Source organism: Prosopis cineraria, unplaced genomic scaffold (genome assembly GCF_029017545.1).
Source record: "Prosopis cineraria cultivar Desert tree isolate PC_DT_omini unplaced genomic scaffold, ASM2901754v1 PC2, whole genome shotgun sequence".
Taxonomy (NCBI): domain Eukaryota; kingdom Viridiplantae; phylum Streptophyta; class Magnoliopsida; order Fabales; family Fabaceae; genus Prosopis; species Prosopis cineraria.
Window position 1 is genome coordinate 25,540,938 of NW_026555333.1, and position 21,825 is coordinate 25,562,762.

The window sequence follows — 21,825 nt, forward strand, 5'->3', positions numbered from 1 at the left end:
AAAACAAATTTGGATCCTTTCTATGCTCTTTTTAATCTCATTTATCCATTTAATTATTTATTTGATTTAATGGTATAAGTATGGCATTAATTAAATATGTTTCTCATTTTATTATTATTATTATTATTATTATTATTATTATTATTATAAAGAAGCATTATGATACTGTTTTCAAAAACATTTAAGTGATCATGATAAATATATGGTCATTAAATCAAATATTAAATTAAATGGACATTAAAATTGAGTATAGATGGAGAGATATATTGAAAAGCGGTATGGAAATGATCTAAATCTAAGTTAAAATATAGGAGAAAAGCTATACCTAGTTTTTTAGGGATAGGGAATGCCACCACCCCAAGTCCAGGTCCATTAATTAGTGAAATGAGATAAAAAAGCTTGACAAATGAACCTCACAAACAAGTAATGTGAGATATGGTTTTAGTGTAAGGAACAAATGAGCTCCATGCACTATTGTTGATTTAGAAATACTAGAAATTTTTAGAGAAAACTTTGTTGGGTATTTTTATACCTTATATCCACTTTCTTTTTTTTTAGAAATAAAAACAGTCAACATTAACGAACATCGAGCAAATTTAATGAGATAGGTAATATTTCACTCATTAAAACAATTTTATTGGTATTTTTACAAAAAAAAGTTATTGGCTACTTTTTCCCTTTAATCTTATTTTTATCTAATTAAATCAAGACAAGTGAAATTTATTGTGTTAATAATATTAATAATAAGATTTTGTTATAGAATAAATAATGTATAAAAAAATATACATGTCTTAATTTAATTAGAAACAAATATCTTAAGTGTGTGTGTGTATGACTAAGTATATAAATTTTTTCCTTAAATTAATATATTTTTTATTTAATTTCTATCATGAAGAACTATTAAGATTTTTTTTTTTCAAAATTCAAATGATCATAATAAATATATGGTCATTAAATCAAATTAATGAGATAGGTAACATTTCAGATAGGTAATGAGATAGGTAATATTTCACTCATTAAAATAATTTTATTGGTATTTTTTTTTTAAAAAAGCTACTTTTTCCCTTTAATCTTATTTTTATCTAATTAAATCAAGACAAGTGAAATTTATTGTGTTAATAATATTAATAAGAAGATTTTGTTATAGAATAAATAATATATAAAAAATATACATGTCTTAATTTAATTAGAAACAAATATCTTAAGTGTGTGTGTATGATTAAGTATATAAATTTTTTCCTTAAATTAATATAATGTTTATTTAATTTCTATCATGAAGAACTATTAAGATTTTTGTTTCAAAATTTAAATGATCATAATAAATATATGGTCATTAAATCAAATGGTTAATTAAATGTACAGATAAGACAAAATATAGAGAGATGTATTTTGAAAAAATATAGAGAGGATTTCAGTTCTGGTTATAACATATTGAAGGTGAGGGACTGGCAGATCAAGTCATGGCCCATTAGTTACATGAGAGGAGAAGTGAGCCTGACGAACAAAAAATACGAGACATGGCTTTAGTGTAAGAAGTGCTCATCAGTAGCATTTTCATGTGAATTTTCAAGTGACACTCATATGTAACATCTAGAGAAATTTTATTTCTGAATTATTTAAGGTGATGTTTGGATTTAGATGCATAATAATTTGGATTTGAATTTAAATTTAAATAAAATATTTATTTAAATAAATAAAAATTTATAAATTTGAATTTAATTTTAAATCTAAATTCATTTTTTGATGAAAAATATAAATCCATATTTTATTATAGCTTCTTTATAATTTTAAGTTTTCTTTAAATAACCTTCTAGTTATTTGAATTTTAGTTATTCTGACCCTCTCATTTACTTTCACATTTTTACAATTGATGCTTTTTACTACAAAAATAAACTCGATTTAGAGATGGGGTTTAGAGATAGATTAAAATGTGTCTCTAATATGAACGGCATTAGAAATATATAATGGATATTTTAACTATTTATTTAACTTTTTTGGAAGAATATTTTGAAATTAGATATAAATAAAAAGGTATATAAAATTGCTGTCTCTAACTCCATAGCTAAATGTTAACAGAGACAATCTTTTTTAGGCAACTTTTGTCCGTCTCTAATTGTTTGAGTTATTTTTTTTTTATACTCTGCATCTAAAAAAACTATTGAGACTTTTTTAGAGACAACAAGAAAATCTATATTTAACTATTAACAAATCTGTTTTCAAAGTTGTCTCAAAAATTTTTAAAAAAAATCAGAAAATTGTTTTATATAACTCACATTTTAAGAAAAAATTAAAAAAATATATATTTGCGGCAACATTAAGATTCGAACGTGGATCTTTAATTTCTAAAAGCACTTGTTTAATCGCCACGTCTCCTTTTCTCTTGCTTTATTTCTTAAATATCAAATGATAAAATCAATTTTTTAAAAAGCCCGACTTAAAATCACTAAATCCCAATTCATCCCCCCATCCCCTCCATTCTGCCAAACAGTGGCGCCATTTTTTTCCCTCCCATCTTCCAGCAAAATTGTAGGTCCTAGTTCATTTTACTTTTTTCCAAAAATTTGAAAAAGTGGCGTATTCTAATCACCGGTTGAATCGAAAACCGATTTTTAGTTCAGTTCGATTGACCCTTTAAAACCGGCCAAAAAAAAAACTGGTCAAAAATAAAAAAAAAATGGATTGAAAACTAGATTGATTTTCTTAAAAACCAGTCTAAATTATTTAACAATTATAAAAAATAATTTAAAAATTAATTAAAACAAAGAACAGCCAAGAATAATTAATGTTAATTATGTATTTATAAACAATATATCATTTTACCAAGTATTTATTAATATTTTTTAAAATATAAATATTTTTATATATTCTTATTTAATTATGATACATAAATTAAAAATATATTAATTTAATATTAATTGGTTCAATCATAAATCGACCGCAGTTGAATTAATGAATTGTGAATTAATGACTAATCTGGTTCAATGACCGATTCTGTTTTTAAAACCTTGATTCTAATTCTTCACCTCACTATTTCTCACTATTTTGTTCTGGTTATTTCTTTCCCTCATTTCACCAAAGCCGGTAGTGCACTTTAGCTCTCTTCCACACTGGTACATTCTCTTTCAATGGACGCTTCTTCTCCTTTTTGCTTTTTTTTTTTTTTTTTGGTTGGAGGAGAGACACCAGCACAAGACGAGGAGGAGCAGTGATGATACCAAGACCTTAGGTCATGGGATGCAACATTTTTAAAATTAATAATTTAATAAAAATATTGTACCTTATATGGCTTTATATTATGAAATTGTTAAGAAATCATCTCATTTTTTATGTTAAGAAAAATATTTTTTTAATATGAATTACTGGACAATTATTCATCAATAGATCTTCCATACATTCTGTAGTCGATTTTTCACAAATTTCATAATAAAAAAGACTTTTTCTACCATTGCTATAGCAACTGATAATATCATTCCTAATTTCAAGAGAGCATAAATTTTTTTGGAAACAAAACATCTTAAAGTTGAACTAAGGAGAGCAAAATATTTGAATCAAGAAGTGGAAAATATTGAAACATATTACCTCTTCTTGTAAATTTTTCTAAGTTCAGGATGTGCATTTGCCCCCCTGAATATTGTATAGCGCCGCCCATGAGGAGGAGCAAAGACGGCAGTGAAGACGCGAGGCTCAGTTGCATGAGAAAAATGACAAAATAATTGAAGGGTATCGTGATCAAATATAAAAATTAGGACCAGTCATAAACGATCTCATCCTTCACATTTACGTTTTAAAAGCAAGCAAATGGAACTTTCAAAATTTCACATTTAGCTCGGTTAAGAATTACTTTTACAAAGAACATTTAATCTCATTAAAATACACTCAAACAGTTTTTCATATCCTAAAAATGGGAAAGTGTTTTTTATGTGAAAAGTCATTCATCCAAACGATGTCTTGGTTCATTTTGCTTCCTTCTGAAATTTGAAAAAGTGGTGTGTTCTAGTTCTTGACCTCACTATTTTGCTTTTGAGATGTGAAAAGCCATTTGTCCAAACGGTGCCTTTAGTTCATTTTGTTTCTTTCCAAAATCTCAGAAAGTGGTGTGTTCTAGTTCTTCAGCTCACTATTTTGTTCCAGTTATTTCTTTCCCTCATTTCGGAAAAACGGTGGTGCTCTTAAGCTCTCTTCGTCACTTGGTATGTTTTCCTTTCATGGATGCTTCTTATATTTTTTGCTTTTTTTTTTTTGAGTAAATTTCAATGACCTCCCATTTATTTTGCTAAAATTACCGAGACCTTCCCTCTGTTTTCAAGACATACACTCTAGTCTAATTTCTAACATCATTTGGAATATTCTATCAAATATTATTTTTAATTATATTCTTAATTATGTTAAAAAAATTAAAAATTAATTTTTCCTTATAATCCAATTTTATATTTTCTCCCCCTCAATTTAAGGAACTTTAAATAATTATGAAAATAGTTAAATGAATAATTTAAAATTTTTTGTTTAAATTAAATAAATTTAAAGAAAATAAATATAAATTATATTGAGAAATTTAATTTTTATTATATATTACAAAAAATTTCATTATGTTTTTTATATACATATTTGAAATATTATTTTAGAAAAATTTCGTATTTATATTTTTTAAAAATTACTAAATAAAAATTTCTAAAATTAATTAAAAAATTTAAAATATGAATAAAATTTTAAAAACATATGCATTAATTTTTTTGATATTTTAAATGATTTTTAGATAATACCTCAAAAGAGCGTTTTGGTCTAATATATATGATTTAACGTTAAACCAATGGTTAGGTAGATAAAAATGGATTTTTGAAAATAAAAAGGAGGTTTGTGTTTTGAAATTATTAATCCTAAGGGAGGTTCATATATGTTATAAAAATAAAAGAGATATATATGTAATTAAAATAAATTAGAAAGAAGCTCAATTTATTTTACTCTTTTTTTTTTTTTTTGGGTTTCAGTCTATGTTGTTGGATAAAAGTGGTGTGAGAATGTAAAGCACTGAAATACACAAAATATATTATCAAATGTACAGAGCACTTCTTTTTTTCTATTTTGTTTGAATAAGTGGAAAATGTTTATATAATTTTTCTAGCTGTGAAGTAGTGCAGACAAATAAAATAAATGTCAAAATTTACAGATCTGTTCTTGATGGAAATTGGGTTAGTATGTTAGGAGCCAGTGGTAAATCTAGGATCCTAGATCAGTGAAGGCAATATCTCTTTAAGAAGGGGAAAAAAAAGTGATTATGCATATTATCATATAAAATTTAATATATACAAAAACCAAATAAATTATATGATTAGAGCTTAGATTCATAAAGTTTAGATCACCATCTTATCACTCCCCTTAATAATTATAATAAAGCATTAAAAAAATTCAAACAACTCTTAAATTAGTTGCATATCACCTATAATAAGCCTTACTTCCTGAATCAGCTTATAATTAGATCCCACCATCATTCTTTTTCCTTTCCTACTTCATCGATTATATTCTTCCTTCTAACATCGTCAACAGAACTCTTCTTCCTTCTTCCTACTACTTTATTCAGTGCAAAAATTATGGATGATGAGTGGGGGCATAATGCTAAACTCTATTATTCATTTGGAGTTCACAAATTTGAGAGAGCATCTACCCACACTCACACCTACATAGATCCGCCACTGTTAAGAGCAATAAGTAAATCTAACATATTTTGAAATTACGAGAGTAAGCCGGAATCAATAATTAATAGTGGATTAATTTTTAATTGAATTCCAAAATAAGAAATGATTTCTCAACAATTAATTTGATTATCTGAATCAGTTTATTCTTTCTATTATGGGATGAATTAATTGTAATTGGATTTTCTTTTTTAACGGTGACCTCACTACACTATAAATAGAGGTGAGAGGTGAGTGGCTTAGGGAAGAATTGCCTCAAAGCGAACAGTTCTCTTTTAGTATTTGTTCATCCTTTCTTCTTGTTTTTTTTTTTTTTTCTCTTCAGTATATCTGCTGAGTACTTTAGTTTAAATCTGCCATAACTCTGATTTGACTCCAATTTTTTTGATATATTATTTATGCTCAATATTTCTTTAATATATTTATAGCACAAACCCGAATCATAATATTGAGCGAGCTAACTTGACAAACCAATGGTAATAAAATAGATTTATTTTCCGACCTTTCAATGAGGACCACGATGCCTCAATCTGCAACAACAAATCAAGAATAATTATTCAAACAGCACTTTCTGACAGAAGCGTTTCTACCTGTCTACACTTTCTATATCACTAAATAATTCCAATAATTGCATTGTAACCTGGTCCCACATGTCACACGTCTATTACCACCTTTGCTCCTCATTTCTCATTTTTTTTTATCAATTAAAAAATAAAAAAAAGTTGTTGCTTCCAATCTTTCATTTCTGTTTAAAATTTAAGTTTTCTCTCTTTTATCTTTAAAATTTTTACACAATCCAAACAAAATTTTAAGTTGTCTCTCTTTCACCTTTAAAATTTTTACATTATTCAAACAAAATATTTTAAATTTAGAATTTAAATTTAAATCTGTCACTACTAAAACCACCTAAGGTTGAATCAAAGGAGTTTTACAGGTATTGATTATAAATAATACCAGAGATGCAGAGTTCCATCACTTGACCATATGTGAAACATAGTGAAATTATGTCCGTGTATACAAAAACACGTGCAAATGTTAATCTACTACTCTAAAAAGATTCCCATGAGAAATTCTACAGTTAGTTCTTCTTAATCATATGTTTAGATCAGACAGAAATAATCTTTAATTTATGCAATGTTTAGATCAAAACTATAATGGAAAACAAGTTCAAACAATCATCTTGGACAGAGGCATTGAACATTGGAAACAGAGTATAACGATAAGGCATAGTAACACAGGGGGAAGAGGAAAGAAGTGGCTTGAAAATTCAACAGTCAGGCACTAGGCACACTACACACAGCGGTATAAAGGCACAAACCCAAATGAATGTTGGGCAGCCATTAACTACGATTAAGTCGCTGGTTTTGGAAAATAATGACGCATTAACAAGCACTTTCTAATCGTTGGGAGGAGTAAATTATGTCCGGCTGAATTTCAAAGAATTCAAATTTTTCGAAACAGGCAAAAACAAGGCTTTGTATATTTTTATACAAATTAATTTTATATTTTCACAAAGATATATAATTCCAATAAAAAGCATTTAATTGTTTTCAATAGCATTTGCCATGTATTGACCTATTGTTGTGGATGTGAGCCCACCACTGATTCAAGTACATCTCTTATTTAAAAATCACTCTTTATTTGTTACACCCTAGTAATGAAGGTATGACTAGTACAGAAAATGAGATAGATTCACATTTCATAAGTCATAATTAACTAGAAAATCAATTCAAAATAACTATATAAATTTATATCTAAATTTAAAATTCATAAAGTTTTAACCATTTTGTAGAAATTTTGGCAAAGTTTTCCCTTTAATTAGGACCATCGAATATTTCTACAATGATAAAACCTATCAGCTAAATTAGAAAGGAGCTTAGCTCCACGCCAACATATTTCCTAATAATAAAATAAGATTAGGACCTAACTACGGTATACATGGAACTCTAACTTAACATCTTATTATAAAAAATTATTTACATCAAAAGTATCTAACACATACTTCCACAGTTTCAAAAAAAAAAAAAACAATTGTGTTGCTCAGTGATCGATAGGAGGTGCAGGGTCAATCTCAATATCTGAGATCAAAGAAAATTTTTTCGATGAGTAGCCCCAATTCACAGTTAAAGGAAACAATGAAAATCAATCAATAAGCCAATTATAAATTTATTAAAATAATCAATTGCAAATAATATAAACTAAAAATATATAAATACAAATGAAATTATTAAAATTTTAAATTATAAATTATTAAATTTCTACACATGCTTAAACATCTTGGTGTGAATATACAACTCAATATAAAACCCACATATAGTAAAAAAAATTAGTAAAAAAAAATATAGCAGTTCACTTCTTGAGATCAAATTGAAAGAAAATAGTTTCAAAATCCCATCTTTAGCGGAACTTAATCAGAACGATTAATAGGCATGGATACATAGCCCACAAGGATAAGTAACATATTCGGCGTGGCAAGAACCTACAAAAAGTAGGCGCAAGCATAAAGCTCACGAAAAATAGGTATGGATTATATCCACGAAACTACATTCTCCATTCTACATGTGTTGGCCAGCACATGGGGCTAGCATTTCCAATGCATCCTACTAGCTAGGTGTATCATGGCGCGCTAAGGGCTAACGAAACTGCTGTTAGTATCTAGTATTCTGAACTCAGTCCCCTTAACTAAATCAAGCGTGCATGGGGTTGAAACATTTATTGAAAACTATTCCTTTTAAAATATAATATTCAACTATCAAATTTTTTTTTCTTGTTATTCTTCATGCACGAATTACCGTATTAACAAATGTCATATAAGTTATAAAATTTAAACAATATAAATGTTTAGAATAAATAATCGATCAATAATGTACCGGATCCAAATATTCTTTAATAATAGCATAATTCTTGATGAAAATAAAATAAATTTTGTAATGAACCAATTAATATAACAGTGAGGTAAGCAAGAAGAATAGTATATATAATAAAAATAAGATTAACTAGAGTATTTACACAATTTATAAAGGAATAATATAAAAATTTAAATAAAGAAATTTTATAAACACTTTACAAGAAATTATTTGAGACATTACCCATTCACCTGAGAGGTTTTTTTTTTCAACAACTTTAAAGCTTGCTTTACTTCAGTTTTTCACTTATTTCTAAAGGTGCCATTAATTTTCCTAGTAAATCAATCACAATCAAAAATTACTTATTCATTCTTTTCTTAATATAAATAAGTAAGTGTTTTAATATCCTAATCATCAACAATTAATAAAGTTCTTTTTACTTTAACAAGTCCTCAAACAATTATTGACGTTTAAATTAATTTCAAATAGCATCACAGCTATACATGTTCACCCAACAACTTTCTTATTGCATTATTAACTTAACAATAACCCCACTAAAATATTAGAAGAGCTTTTTTTTTTTAATTATTTCAACAAACACACATCCCAAGTGAAATTATGGAACAAGCACCTTGATATAAAATAGGCAGTCCCACTTTTAATTAAAATTTTCTCAACATTAACAAAATCTCTTATCTCATAATATAATTTCCTCCTTCTCATAAATAGATTTCAAATTAAATTATATCAATTGATTAACACATTATTCTTCTCCTGAACATTTAAACAAATACTTAGGGAGTATTTCCATTTGGTCACTACAAAACCAATTCACATATATCCATTTCAACTTCTTATCACCTGTGAATTCCTAAGTCAAACTTTCGAACATAACTCAAGTATCATTAAGAACATAAAACATCTCAAATTAAATCTCAATCAAACATTTGAATCACATTAGGGAGCAACTAAAATGAGCATCTTCAACTAAAAATTTAAATATATATAGACTCATTCAACAAGCTTCTTCCTTCACTAACATCCAGCTAAAACAATTTAAACAAAATTCCAGCCCCCTCCTTCAACAGCCACAACAGCTCAAAGAGGAAAAGAATGCATCCATCGATCAAGTGAGGAAAAGAATAAGCTTACCACATACACCCATGAAACTTCCAGTAGCTAGGAAGGAAAATAAATTGAAGCTCACACACTCACAGACCATACACACTGACGATGAAGCAAGAGAAGATCAGAAATGAAGCAGGGCGAGCAAGAACAGAAAATCTAACAACTCCACTTCACCGAGGCAAATCGACGCTGGCGGTAGAAGGGTGGCGGACGACCCATGACAATGAAAAGGGCAGTGGACAGTGAGGAACAGAAACTCAGACCAAGGTGAAGAATCAAAAGAGCTTATGTCGGTGAAGAGAAGGAAGAAAAAAAACCGAAATGGAATGCTCTGTTTCACGCAACAGATATAGAAATTCTGAACAACAAGAAAAATTGGGAAAACTACAAGAATTGGCACAAGGAAACATTACAAGGCAGGGCACAAGGTTTTTCTATAATAAAATAAAACTAAACTTTTACTTAATGAAATTCTAACTCTAGACCTTCAAATAAGTTATTAACATAAGTTTTTTTAAATTATCACCCTCCACTTATTATAAAATTAATTTAATAAAATATCAATTAAAAAAAAATTTAATTTAATTTAAATTTAAAATTTAGGATCATTATATTATTATTTATACAGCTGGAGCTCCTCTTACTTGAATAATGTTGAACTTTATTTGTACTTTATTGTCCCATCACTCTATCCCCTCCCTTGTCTAAGTTGTCTCTTGTCTTTGGCATCCCTTCATCCTCCCTTGCCAACAGTGTTGTGCCACTTCCTCCCTTGCTGACGATGCTCAAATGGCCTGTTTGGTTTGTATTTTTATTTGCCATTTTTAAAAACCATTATGCAATATAATTTTTTAATTTTTTTCAAAATAAAACAAAAAAATATATTTGACTGTTTTAATTTAAAAACAGTTTATAATAAAAATTTTGAATGATAATAATAGTCACCGGTGATTAATGGTTAGGGCTTGTATCAGTGATTGGTCAAGATAAATGTAATTGTTAATAATAAAACATAATGTATTTTGAAAATAATAAAAATAAAATAAGAGCAGTTTTAAGAGTTTCTATTAAAAAGAAAAACAGAAACTAAACTATCCCTAAAAAGTTGTATATATGGTGGAACCAGACTTTATATTTGTGATGCGGTAGGATTCGAACGTCGATCTCTAATTTCTAAAAGCACTTGTTCAAACCCCACATCTTCGCTTCTCTTATTTATTTTTTTAATAATATCAAATGATAAAATTGATTAAAAAAACCTAACTTTAAATCTCTAAAGAAAAAAATATAATAAAATTATTTTAAATTATATAAATAATAATTTAATTTTTTAAAATATCATAATTTTACTGAAATTGTTAAAAACTTTTCTATCAATAAATTTTAAAATAAAAAGGTTATTTTATTTTTATTAAAAATAAAAAGTCTCAATCATAACTTTTTCTTAAAGAATAATAATTTTTATTTCATGAATCATAAAAGTTGAATAAAAAATTATAATTTATCAAGTATAATTTTTCTTATTAAAAACAAGCTCCGATTATAGCTTTTATTTAAGAAATAATAAATTTTATTATATGAATTGTAAAAGTTAAACGAAAAATCATAATTTATTAAATATAATTTTTATTATTAAAAAATAAGCTTTCAAAATAATAAACTCCAATTATAATTTTTATTGAAAGAATAACAATTTTTATTTAAAGAATTGTAATAAGTGAACAAGAAATTATAATTTGTCAATAAGAATAAAATAATTTTTTAATTTAAAATTTATTAATATAGAAGTTCCTATAAATTTTAATAAAATTATAATATTTTAAGAAGTTAGATTATCATTTATTTAATTTAAGAGATTTTATTATTATTTTTTATCCCTAAATTCCAATTCCTTCCCCCATTCTGGCAAAACAGTGGCGCGATTTTTTCCCTCCCATCTTCCGCGAAAATGTAAGCCCTAGTTCCTTTTGCTTCTTTCCAAAATCTAAAAAGTGATGTTCTAATTCTTCTGTTCTTTTGTTCAAGTTATTTCTTTCCCTCATTTTAGCAAAAAAAGTGGTACTCTTTAACTCTCTATTATCCTTCTAAGGGTGAGAATATAGACCAACTCTGATAATATAAATTGGCCCGTATGGCTTAGAAAAAAATATAAGTTGGGTTGAGTGAAATTCATTTTTACATGGGTTAAAAAAATCTCAATCTGACCTAACTCTTGACAGTTGGCAAGTTAAATAAGTTAATTTACCAACCCATTTATTTATTATTTTAGTTTATTTTTTATGATTTTTTTTAAAAAATACGCTCAAATAATGAGTTCTAATTGGATATTTTTTCATGATTCATTATAAATATACCAAGTATAATGTTTGTACAAAACATATAAATTAATCTAACTAAGTAAGTCATGTCCAATATGGTTTATATCTAAAAAATTTCAATTTTTTCTTTTTTAATTTTTTTTTAAAAATAATATGATTTAAATTGTCAACTCTAATCTATTAAGGTTAATTTGTATGGTTTACAAGTTATATGATTAGGGCCAAAAAAATCTTTTTATTTGAGTTAACTTTTTTTTTCCAACTCAATCTACATAACTCGATCTGTTTTTCCGGCTTTATTTCCTTCCATTAATGCTTCTTCTTCTTCTTCTTTTTGCTTTTATATATATATATATATTTTTTTTTTTTTTTTCGTTTTCTTCTTTGTTGTTGGGTAAAAGCAGTGCGAGAATGTGAAGCACTAGAAGACACAAAATCTCTGACCCGCGAATTATGAAATTTACAGAGCACTTCTTTGTTTTTTCTATTTTGTTCGAAGAATGGGAAAATGGTTATGCAATTTTTCTGGTTCTGAAGTAGTGCAGAAAAATAAAATGTATTTACAGCACAGACCGAATCACGATAACATTGAGCTGGCTAGCTTGACAAACCAATAGTAATTAAACTTCAATCAGGGCCACGATGCCTCAATCTGTGACACAAAATCAAGTATAGTTATTCAAACTGCACTTTCTGACAGAAGCGTTTATACCTTCATACACTTTCAATATCACTAAATAATTTCAATAATTGTATGGCAACCTGGTCCCACATATGACACATATGTCACTCTGGTCATTCTTCTCAATTTTTATTTTTTTTTATCAACTGAAAAATAAAAGTAAGCTCATGACTTTTAATTTTCTATTCTTACTTCAAATTTAAGTTATCTCCCTTTTATTTTTAAAACTTTTTACACTATCCCAACCAAAAAAAGATTTTAAATTTGAAATTCAAAGTTAAATCCATCAATACAAAAACTACTTAAAGTTGAATCAAAGGAGTTATCGGCCAGCCATTGAGTATAAATAATACCTGAGTTACAGAGTTCCATCACTGACCATTTCTGAAACACAAGTAGTGAAATTATGCCCATGTATACAAAAACGACTTGTACATGTTAATCTACTTCTCTAAAAAGACTCCCATGAGAAATTGTACAATCATCTCTTCTTAATCATGTAAGTATAGCCCCAACTACCCTTGAGATAGCAATCATCTTGAATATATGCAATGTTTAGATCAAAACCATAATGGAAAACTAACTCAAACAATCATCTTGCACAAGGGCATAGAACATCAGAAACAGAGTATGAAGATCAGGCAAAATACCAACAAAGTGGAAGAGGAAAGAAGTGGCTTGAAAATTCAACAACTAGGCGCTGAGCACACTGCACACACCGATATATAGGCACAAACCCAAATGAACGTTGGGCAGCCATTAGCTACAATTAAGATCGTTGATTTTAGAAAATAGTGATCCATTGATAAGTAGTTTCTAAACCTTGGGAGCAGTAAATTATGTCCGGTTAATGTATGATAAAATCTCACCGTTTCTAAATTTTAAAGAATTCAAATTCAAAACAGGAAAAAACGGGGCTTTATATATCTTTATACGATTTAAATTTTATATTTTGACAAAGATATATAATTCTATAAAAAGTATTAAGGGTGTGTTTGGATTTTAATTGGAAAAAATTGATTAAGAAAAAAATTGATTATTAGAATGTGATGGTGTTTGGATAAATTTTCAAAAATTGATTATGATATTGATTTTTCAAAATGGAACAAATTTTAGCTTATTCCAAATGGAGTTTTGGAAATCAAATGGAGTTTGGGAAAATTGGAGTGTTTGGATAAAAATTTTCAAAACCATGATTTTGAACCCAAAATTGATTCTAAAAAGGTATCCAAACAAGCCCTAAGCTGTTTTTAAATGCATTTGTCTTGCATTGGTCTATTGTTGCGCACATGAGCCCGCCTCTCATTCAAGCATAATTGCCAAGCAACGATATCTCCTTATTATTTATACATCTGGAGCTCCTCTCACTTAGATAATGTGGGACTTTATATTGACACACTGACACATAAATTACAACAAGCTCAATCCAGATACAGCTTAAATATATTAATTGTTTTTTTTTTCAAACTTTTAATTTAAATCATATTTAGCTTATTTTTTCCCATTATTTTGCAATTGAAGGGCCACATCCTGCGAACCTAAAGCCAACAATTGAAAAGAACTCAAAGCAAGCATGTGGCATGATGAGTAGAAAAAATTAACGGTCAAACCAAGTGTTCTAACTAACCTGAATCCACCTCCTTTAACATGAAGAAGTGCTCGTTGTTCTGGGAATTATTAAAGCAGAAATCTATTGGTAGGAACTAAATGATGTGGCAAAGTTAGAGAAATAAGAACTAAGGCCTTGTTTACAATGAAGGAATGAGAGATTGGGATTGGATCTTGGTGAAACCAAGATTTTATGTTTGGTGTGTGAGAATTTAAAAATTAATTTCAATCCCAATCCCAATCTTACCTAGGTGAGACTACTCAGTACTATTCCCCCTGACATTTGAAAATCAATTCTAGGATTGATCATTTTTAGATCAAATTGCATCTTCATTCCATCCCCTCCCTTGTTTAAGTCTTCTCTAGTCTTTGCCATCCCTTCTTCATCCTCCCTTGCCAATGGCGCTGTGCCACTTCCTCCCTTGCGGATGATGCTGTAATGGTCTATTTGGTTTCTCTTTTTATTTTTTGTTTTTAAAAATCATCATGGAATACAATTTTTAAACTTTTTTAAAATAAAACAAAAACGAATATCTATTTCACTGTTTTAATTGAAAAATAATTTAAAAATTTAAAAATTGAATCGTAATAACGATCACTAGTGATCAATGGTTGTGACTTGTAATTAGATTAGTTAAAGTAATTATGACCGTACTTTGAAATTTGAAATGAGAAAGGGTTGAAGACATGTTTATATTGTAATTTGTAAGTGACATTTTTTAGGCTTCATTTTATCTCTCACCTCTGTAAATTTCCTCTCTCACTGGAAAACATATTTAATATGCATGGCTGAGTTGGATGGATAATAGATTTGTTATCTTAAATATAAAATATTTGATCGATTCTTGCTCCTATTAGTGCTGTATCAGTAGTCCATCTAACTCTGCTCAGAAAGTTCTTCATCTCATCTGATTTCCCAGCCAACTGATGACTCAGATTCATCCGACCCCACTTCATTGAGTAAACACCAAAGATGCGGGACCCACACGAAGGCTTTCAAACCAATCATTCACATGTGCTTTCCAGATCAGGAGGAAATACAAGTGGCGGCGCAAGAGGGGTTCTCGGCCCCATGACCCGTCATCTTTTCTCATTCCTTTTTATTTTTCTGTTTAAACTTTATACTTTTTTATCTTGCCTTTTAATTTATTAAATCCTTGCACTTACGGATGAAATATGAAGACTCTCGACCCTGAACTAACTAATTCAATTCTGAATATGTTTGGATTTCAATTGGCAAAAGTTACTTATAGAAAAAGTTGGTTAACAAAACATGATGTTTGGATAATTATTTTGAAATTAATTTTGATAATTAAATATATTTGGATAATTTTTAAGAATTAATTATAAAGATGAGGAAATGGAAAATGTTCAGATGTTAAAAACTGATTGTCAAATGGAGGAAAAAAAAAGCTTCTCTAAAATAAAATTTCACAAACCAAATGGAGTTTTGCAAAATTGAGGTGTTTGGATAAGTTTTTACAAAATTATAATTTTGATCCCAAAATTAATTTCAAATAGAAATCCAAACAGGCCCTCAGAGTGTAACCTTATAAAAGAGAAATTGAACCAAAAGATTCAATAATTGTCATTCTCCCTATAAACTAGAGGGACAATATTTTTTTACTACTTAACAAATTATAATTGAAAGAAAAAAAGTTAAAAATAAAACAAAGCATTATTTTCATGCAACCTGTAAATTATTCAATTGAAAGAATAATTTTTTAAAATTTTTTTTGGCACTCTTTTTCTTGTTGAAAAATGTATTACACTTTTACCTTCTATAAAATTATGGAAAACTATATATCCTTTATAACATTGGTCAGAGTTTGTGAAAACGCAATTCATATCCCACAAAAGCTTGTGTTTAAATCCCAATATCATTATATGGATCTCATTAGTCATTGGTGAGCATAATTTGTGAATCTATCTATTAGACACTCTTTGAATCAGGAGTATGACTTGGCCTAATGAATCCCCAAAACCCAATAGATGAAGATAGTTTTCCTTTCAGTCATATTTTTAATGTTATTTCAACACTTTCATGTCTTATATCTGATCAGAAATATCTTATTCGTATCAAACATAGATTTTGACAATATTGATAGCCCACGCATACACACACATATAAAAGTATATAATGTTTTATAATTAAATTAAGGTGTGGGACCTAAACATAATTTTTCCTATAATTTAACGGTTTTATATGAAACTGGATCTCTCCTATTACTTTTAAGCCATATTATTATTTTCTTTCCCTATCTATATTTGATGATTTTCACTTTTTTTAACGAAAATTTAAATGTCCTCTTGTAATGCTGAGAGCAAGCCATTCTTGTTTAGTTTACAAAAGTATACTTCAAAAGCCAACATGGTTGTCGTCTGATTTATTCAAGACTAAGGTTGAATTGAATATAAACAAATAATAATATTCATAACCCCAAACTACGTAGCCGCAAATCAATGCATGCAACCAAGATCAAATTCATCAATGTGAATATCATTATCACAAGTTGGTGAAGACTTGTGAGATCGTAATCTTTTCAAATGAAACAGTTGAAGGCATTTAAGTGTGCCAACGCGATATTCATGATTAGCTAGGAAGATGACCAAATTTATGAAGGCTCAACCATTTCCAGGTTCAAGCTATTATATTCTTTTACAAGTCTAATAATAGTGTCTATATAATCCCCTCGTTCCTCTTCCTTTTCTCATCATCTTGGATATAGTTTATCAGCTATTATTTCAAGATATGGCTTCCAGGGTTCTTTTTCTTTTGTTTCTTGGTGCCCTTGCTTTCACCGGTATTGGTGCAAGAAGTCTCGGGACTAAAGAGAGTTCGTTTAGGGATGACAAGACATTCTTTCATGGTCATCCGAAATTTAGGGGAGGTACTGTTGGAGGAGGTGGTGGTGGTGGTTTCGGGGGTGGTGGAGGGTTTGGAAGAGGTGCTAGTGCTGGAAGCGGATTTGGAGGAGGTGCTGGTTCCGGAGGTGGAGCAGGCGGAGGAGGACTAGGAGGTGGTGGTGGTGGAGGGTTTGGCGGCGTCGGCGGTGTTGGAGGAGGTTCTGGGTTTGGAGGAGGAGCTGGATTCGGAAGTGGTGCTGGAACAGGTGGAGGAGCTGGAGGAGGTGGCGGTGGAGGGTTTGGGGGTGGTGGTGGAGGTGGGTTTGGTGGCGGAGCCGGAGCTGGTGGAGGGTATGGTGGCGGATCCGGAGCTGGTGGAGGGTATGGTGGTGGGTTGCCTTGAAAACCTAAAACCTTCAACACATACATAACTGCAAAAGCTAGCAATTTCCTTCTACTTTCACATTAAGAACATGCGTGCATGTCACTGTATTGATCCAACATCGTTTGGTTTTAGCTGTCTGATTTTCACTAATTTAATCTGTTTTGCAGAACTAAATAGTACTGCCAAAAGGGATATTATTTTCAAATAAATATATTTATTTTGTTTACTGTGTGAAGTTATGTTGTTAGGACATTGATCTCCCGTCATTATTGTAACAATCAATCATAATAAGATTAAATCCTCTCAATCTTCACTCCTTTTTACTGGTCTTGTAGCGCCACTACTGACATTAATGAAGCATTTTCTTTTTGCCAACTGTATCAATGTCATGGTGTGTTGTGACTATCACCCAAAAAAAGAAAAATGTTAACTGCCACATTGTGACGCTCATAAATGATTCTAATTAAGGTCCGAGTTGGCCAAAAAAAAGGATAAATTAAAAATAAAAAGCATGTACCACGCGGGAAGAAAAACAGAAGGACAATGAAAATACTTCATCCGCATCATTTTATAAGACATTTTTTAAGTGATTTTATATTTTACAATACTCTCTCCACCTTAAATTATAAAATATATTTGGGAGATATTTGACATTTAAAATATAAGACACTTTGATAAGATTAATATTTTATTAAATAAACTTATTTAAATATTACTTTTTCTCTCTCTTTTTAATAATTAAATGTATATTTAAAGTTATTCAATAAAGGGTATTTTTGGATGTTCATATTTTTTTTTAAAAAAAAAGAGTTGTTAAATGTGTTTAATGAGAGTTATTGGTACATATGTAAGATTTTATCTAAAAGTATCTTTAGAATTTGGGAAGGACAGAGTATAAAACATTTTTTTAAAAAAAAGGTTTCATTAACAATAATTATGTTGATACTACTTTAGTCTTATTTATAAGGTACTTTTAATATATTTCACCATAACTAAGAAAAATATTAAAACTCATTAATACCGTCTAGAAATTTAATAATTTTTTAACTTTATCCTTATTAAGTATGCAAATTTTAACAACATATTTTCTCTTTTCAATATTCAATGGAGGTCAAATGGGGGAATTCATGATGAAAATTTAATAAAGTAACTTATAAATAAGACCAAAAAAAACTTCTCTTTGCCCTAAAAATAGGACCAAAGAGAATATTACGTACCCTTCATTATTTCACTCTCTAACTAAATTTCTTTTCTTCTATCTTATTAATGAAGGGTATTTTTTAAAGTTTATAGAAAAATTAAAATTGTAAACTATATGTAATGAATTTTATTGGTACACATAATTTTACAAATTTTTTTTTATAAATTAGAATGAAGGGATTACAGAAGAGATAATCTTTATGCACTACTCTAAAGAACCATCTAATTAATTAAAAAATGAGAAGTAAAAAAATAATTAACTAATTTTATATCATAATAAAATTAAATCAAATTGACCTGTTGTTTAGATATTTAGCTTCTAGTTTTTACACATCACATGCTCCTTCTGTTTTTATATATAAGATGTTTTTAATTGAATCACACAAATTAATAAAAATTAGTTGTCTAATTAAAAATATAGTAACATTTCAATTTTATCCATAATTATTGTAAATAAAAAATTAATCTCTTCTTTCAAAGTAAATTTATAACATCCCAAAAATTTTAAGACTTAGATTTATTTTAAAAAAATAAAATAAAATATCTATAATTAAATTAAAATTTAGAATAATTTAATAGATGTCTAGAGTTTGAATTTTTCTGAGCAAAAATTTAGTTTTATTTGATTTTTAACTATAAAAAAATTACCAAAGTTGACCCGGGCTTTTGTGCTATAATAAAAAATTTTGGGCCTTTCTTATAATTTTCCCAAGGCATTAGATCAGCAATTTAAAGAGCAAAACAGACGCAGAAAATGCAGAAAAGGAAAAGGAAAAGAAAGGAAAAGTGAGAGAGAGAGAGAGAGAGAGAGAGAGGAAGAAGAAAGGAGAAAGAGAGGGAGTTAGGCTCGGATCCAGGAGACTTTGCGGCCGTTGCGAGTTCGGCTACGCGATAGGTAAACTCCCTACTTCAATCCTCTTCCCTTCCTCTTTGTTTTTCTCAATTTTTGAAAGATAAAATTTGTGGATTTTGATCCCAAAGGATTTATTCTTATAAGCTTTTGTTTCTTTGAATCCTAGGGAGGATGTTTTGAGTTTCTATATAGTGATCTAATATTTTGAGTGGATAATTGGATGAAAAGAGGTGTTTTGGGTACAAATTAAACCTGAGAGATTGGGTTTTGCTCCTCAATGGTTTAAGCCTATTGATTTAGTTATAATTTTGCTATTTGAGCCCAATAAAATATAAGTTAAGGTTTGGTTTTCATTATAAGAGCTAATAGTAAAAGTTAGTGACACCAAGTGAAGGTTTTTAATTGATTAAAAATTATATAAATTGGAAATTAGCCTAGTGATGGCTAATAAATGGTTTTGGTGGTTAAGTGATGCTATGTAAATGGTTGGTTTAATATATGGACCATTGGGATGGACTATGGCTCACAGACCCAAGTTGTGTGGTATGAGTTATAGTCTTCATTAATGCTATTTGACATGATAAGTGATGTGGATCACTTATATGTTGTAGGAATTGTTGGTGAAATTTGTTCAGAAGTTAAGGAATAAGCCGAGTCCTATTTTGTACAAGAGGAACCCTTTTGGTACCAAAGGGTTGCGGTAACAGGGGAATTTATATTTCTTATTATTTTATTTTAGCTATTTTTGAATAAATATTACTAGCTATCATGCATTACATGTTTTAAAAGATTAAATGTGCTTTATAAAGGGTTATGAGGTACTACTTTGATTATAGTGCAAATATATTTTCTAATTATTTAACAACAATGTTTTTATGGAAACGAAATTTATTGCATGTATTGTTATCATATAGAATAAAAGTTGCACTTAAGGAAGTGTAACTAAGTAAGGTACCTTAGATAGGCTAAGGAACCATTTAAGGGAGATTTATAAATGTTATACTACCTTAGAGTGTTGAAGTGGTTAATACTCGGGAAAGGTAGACACGAATAAAAGGCATGATCTCGGTGGGAGTTCACCAATGAGAAGGTGTGGACTTTTGATATTCTGTGGCACACTGTCAGTACTTAGTGTTGCTTTACATATTGTGGGCTCAGTGCACTAAAGTGGTTAGTGTATTGAGTGTTTGACACTTCTCAGTAGGAGAGGAAATCCGACATATGAAGTGTGAGGTTGAGTGCCTAGGCTAAGGTAGCCCTCACATGGAGAGTAAGTCGGGCTGGCTTTGGGAGGGAGTTAGCTTTGACTGCTCAGGATTCACGTCGAAGGAGCATAGGCGGTTTGATGGATTAAATCATGCCTTAGATTATGTTTTGTGCCTGTGGAGGTACAAGTAGGTATAAGATTTACCTGCGATTTAAAGAGTGCCAGGGGGCATTCTGTTGGTCATGAAAGGCCATACCGGCCTAGGTCATGCATTCATGCATTTTAAATGGCTAAATTATATACTATGTTGAATTTATTATTCGTTTATTCGATTATGGCTTACTTTGTAATAATCAATATAGATTTCTCTGTTACTGAGACTGTGGTTGTCTCACCTCTTTCTTTTCAATATTCTAGGTCTAGGTGAAGGAACCAGTGGAGGACGGGTGAAGGAGCAGAGCTAGGGGTTGTTTATAAATTGTAAAGAACTGCAACCCCTTTCTTTTGAATAAATCTATTGTAATGTATTTAGGATTAGGGTGCCAGTAGGATATGATTATGTATATGTGCATGATTATGTGTGGATTGTATGGCTTGTGTATGAATTTTTAATTGCTTGTAGACTTGTGGCTAGGAAACTTGACTATGGTATGTGGTTTTGATGGATTTATTTAGTAGATCAAGTTTTCACTATAAGCAAATATTTATTTTGATATATATATATATATATATATATGTGTGTGTGTGTGTGTGTGATTCCATAAGCAAATGCAAAGTGGTTGCATTGCAAATGGTGTGTTATGGACAAACATATACCTTAGATAGAGAGAGTGGGTGCATGGGCCCCACAGAGATCTCTGAGCCAAGTGAAAATATTGAGCGTGTGTATTCATATATGTATATGATATTTGGAATAATTTTTGGCCACTTTTGTGTGATTTGTGCATTTTGAGGGTTTAGGGTCTATTTTGGGAAATGGCACCTGAGTGGTCAAATTTTTTACCATTTAAATTTTTTATCAGGTATTTTTAGTCCTATTTGATATGTCCAAAGTGTTCCTACAT

The 21,825-nt window shown here is 29.2% G+C and overlaps 1 protein-coding gene across 1 annotated transcript; it reads left to right on the forward strand.

Annotated features, from left to right (window-relative positions):
• The first annotated feature begins 17,007 nt into the window (after positions 1-17,007).
• LOC129301704 (glycine-rich protein 5-like) lies at positions 17,008-17,849 on the forward strand. Its single transcript, XM_054940303.1, has one exon. The coding sequence runs from the start codon at positions 17,022-17,024 to the stop codon at positions 17,517-17,519; it is 498 nt and encodes a 165-aa protein (XP_054796278.1). The 5' UTR covers positions 17,008-17,021; the 3' UTR covers positions 17,520-17,849.
• Positions 17,850-21,825: the final 3,976 nt, after the last annotated feature.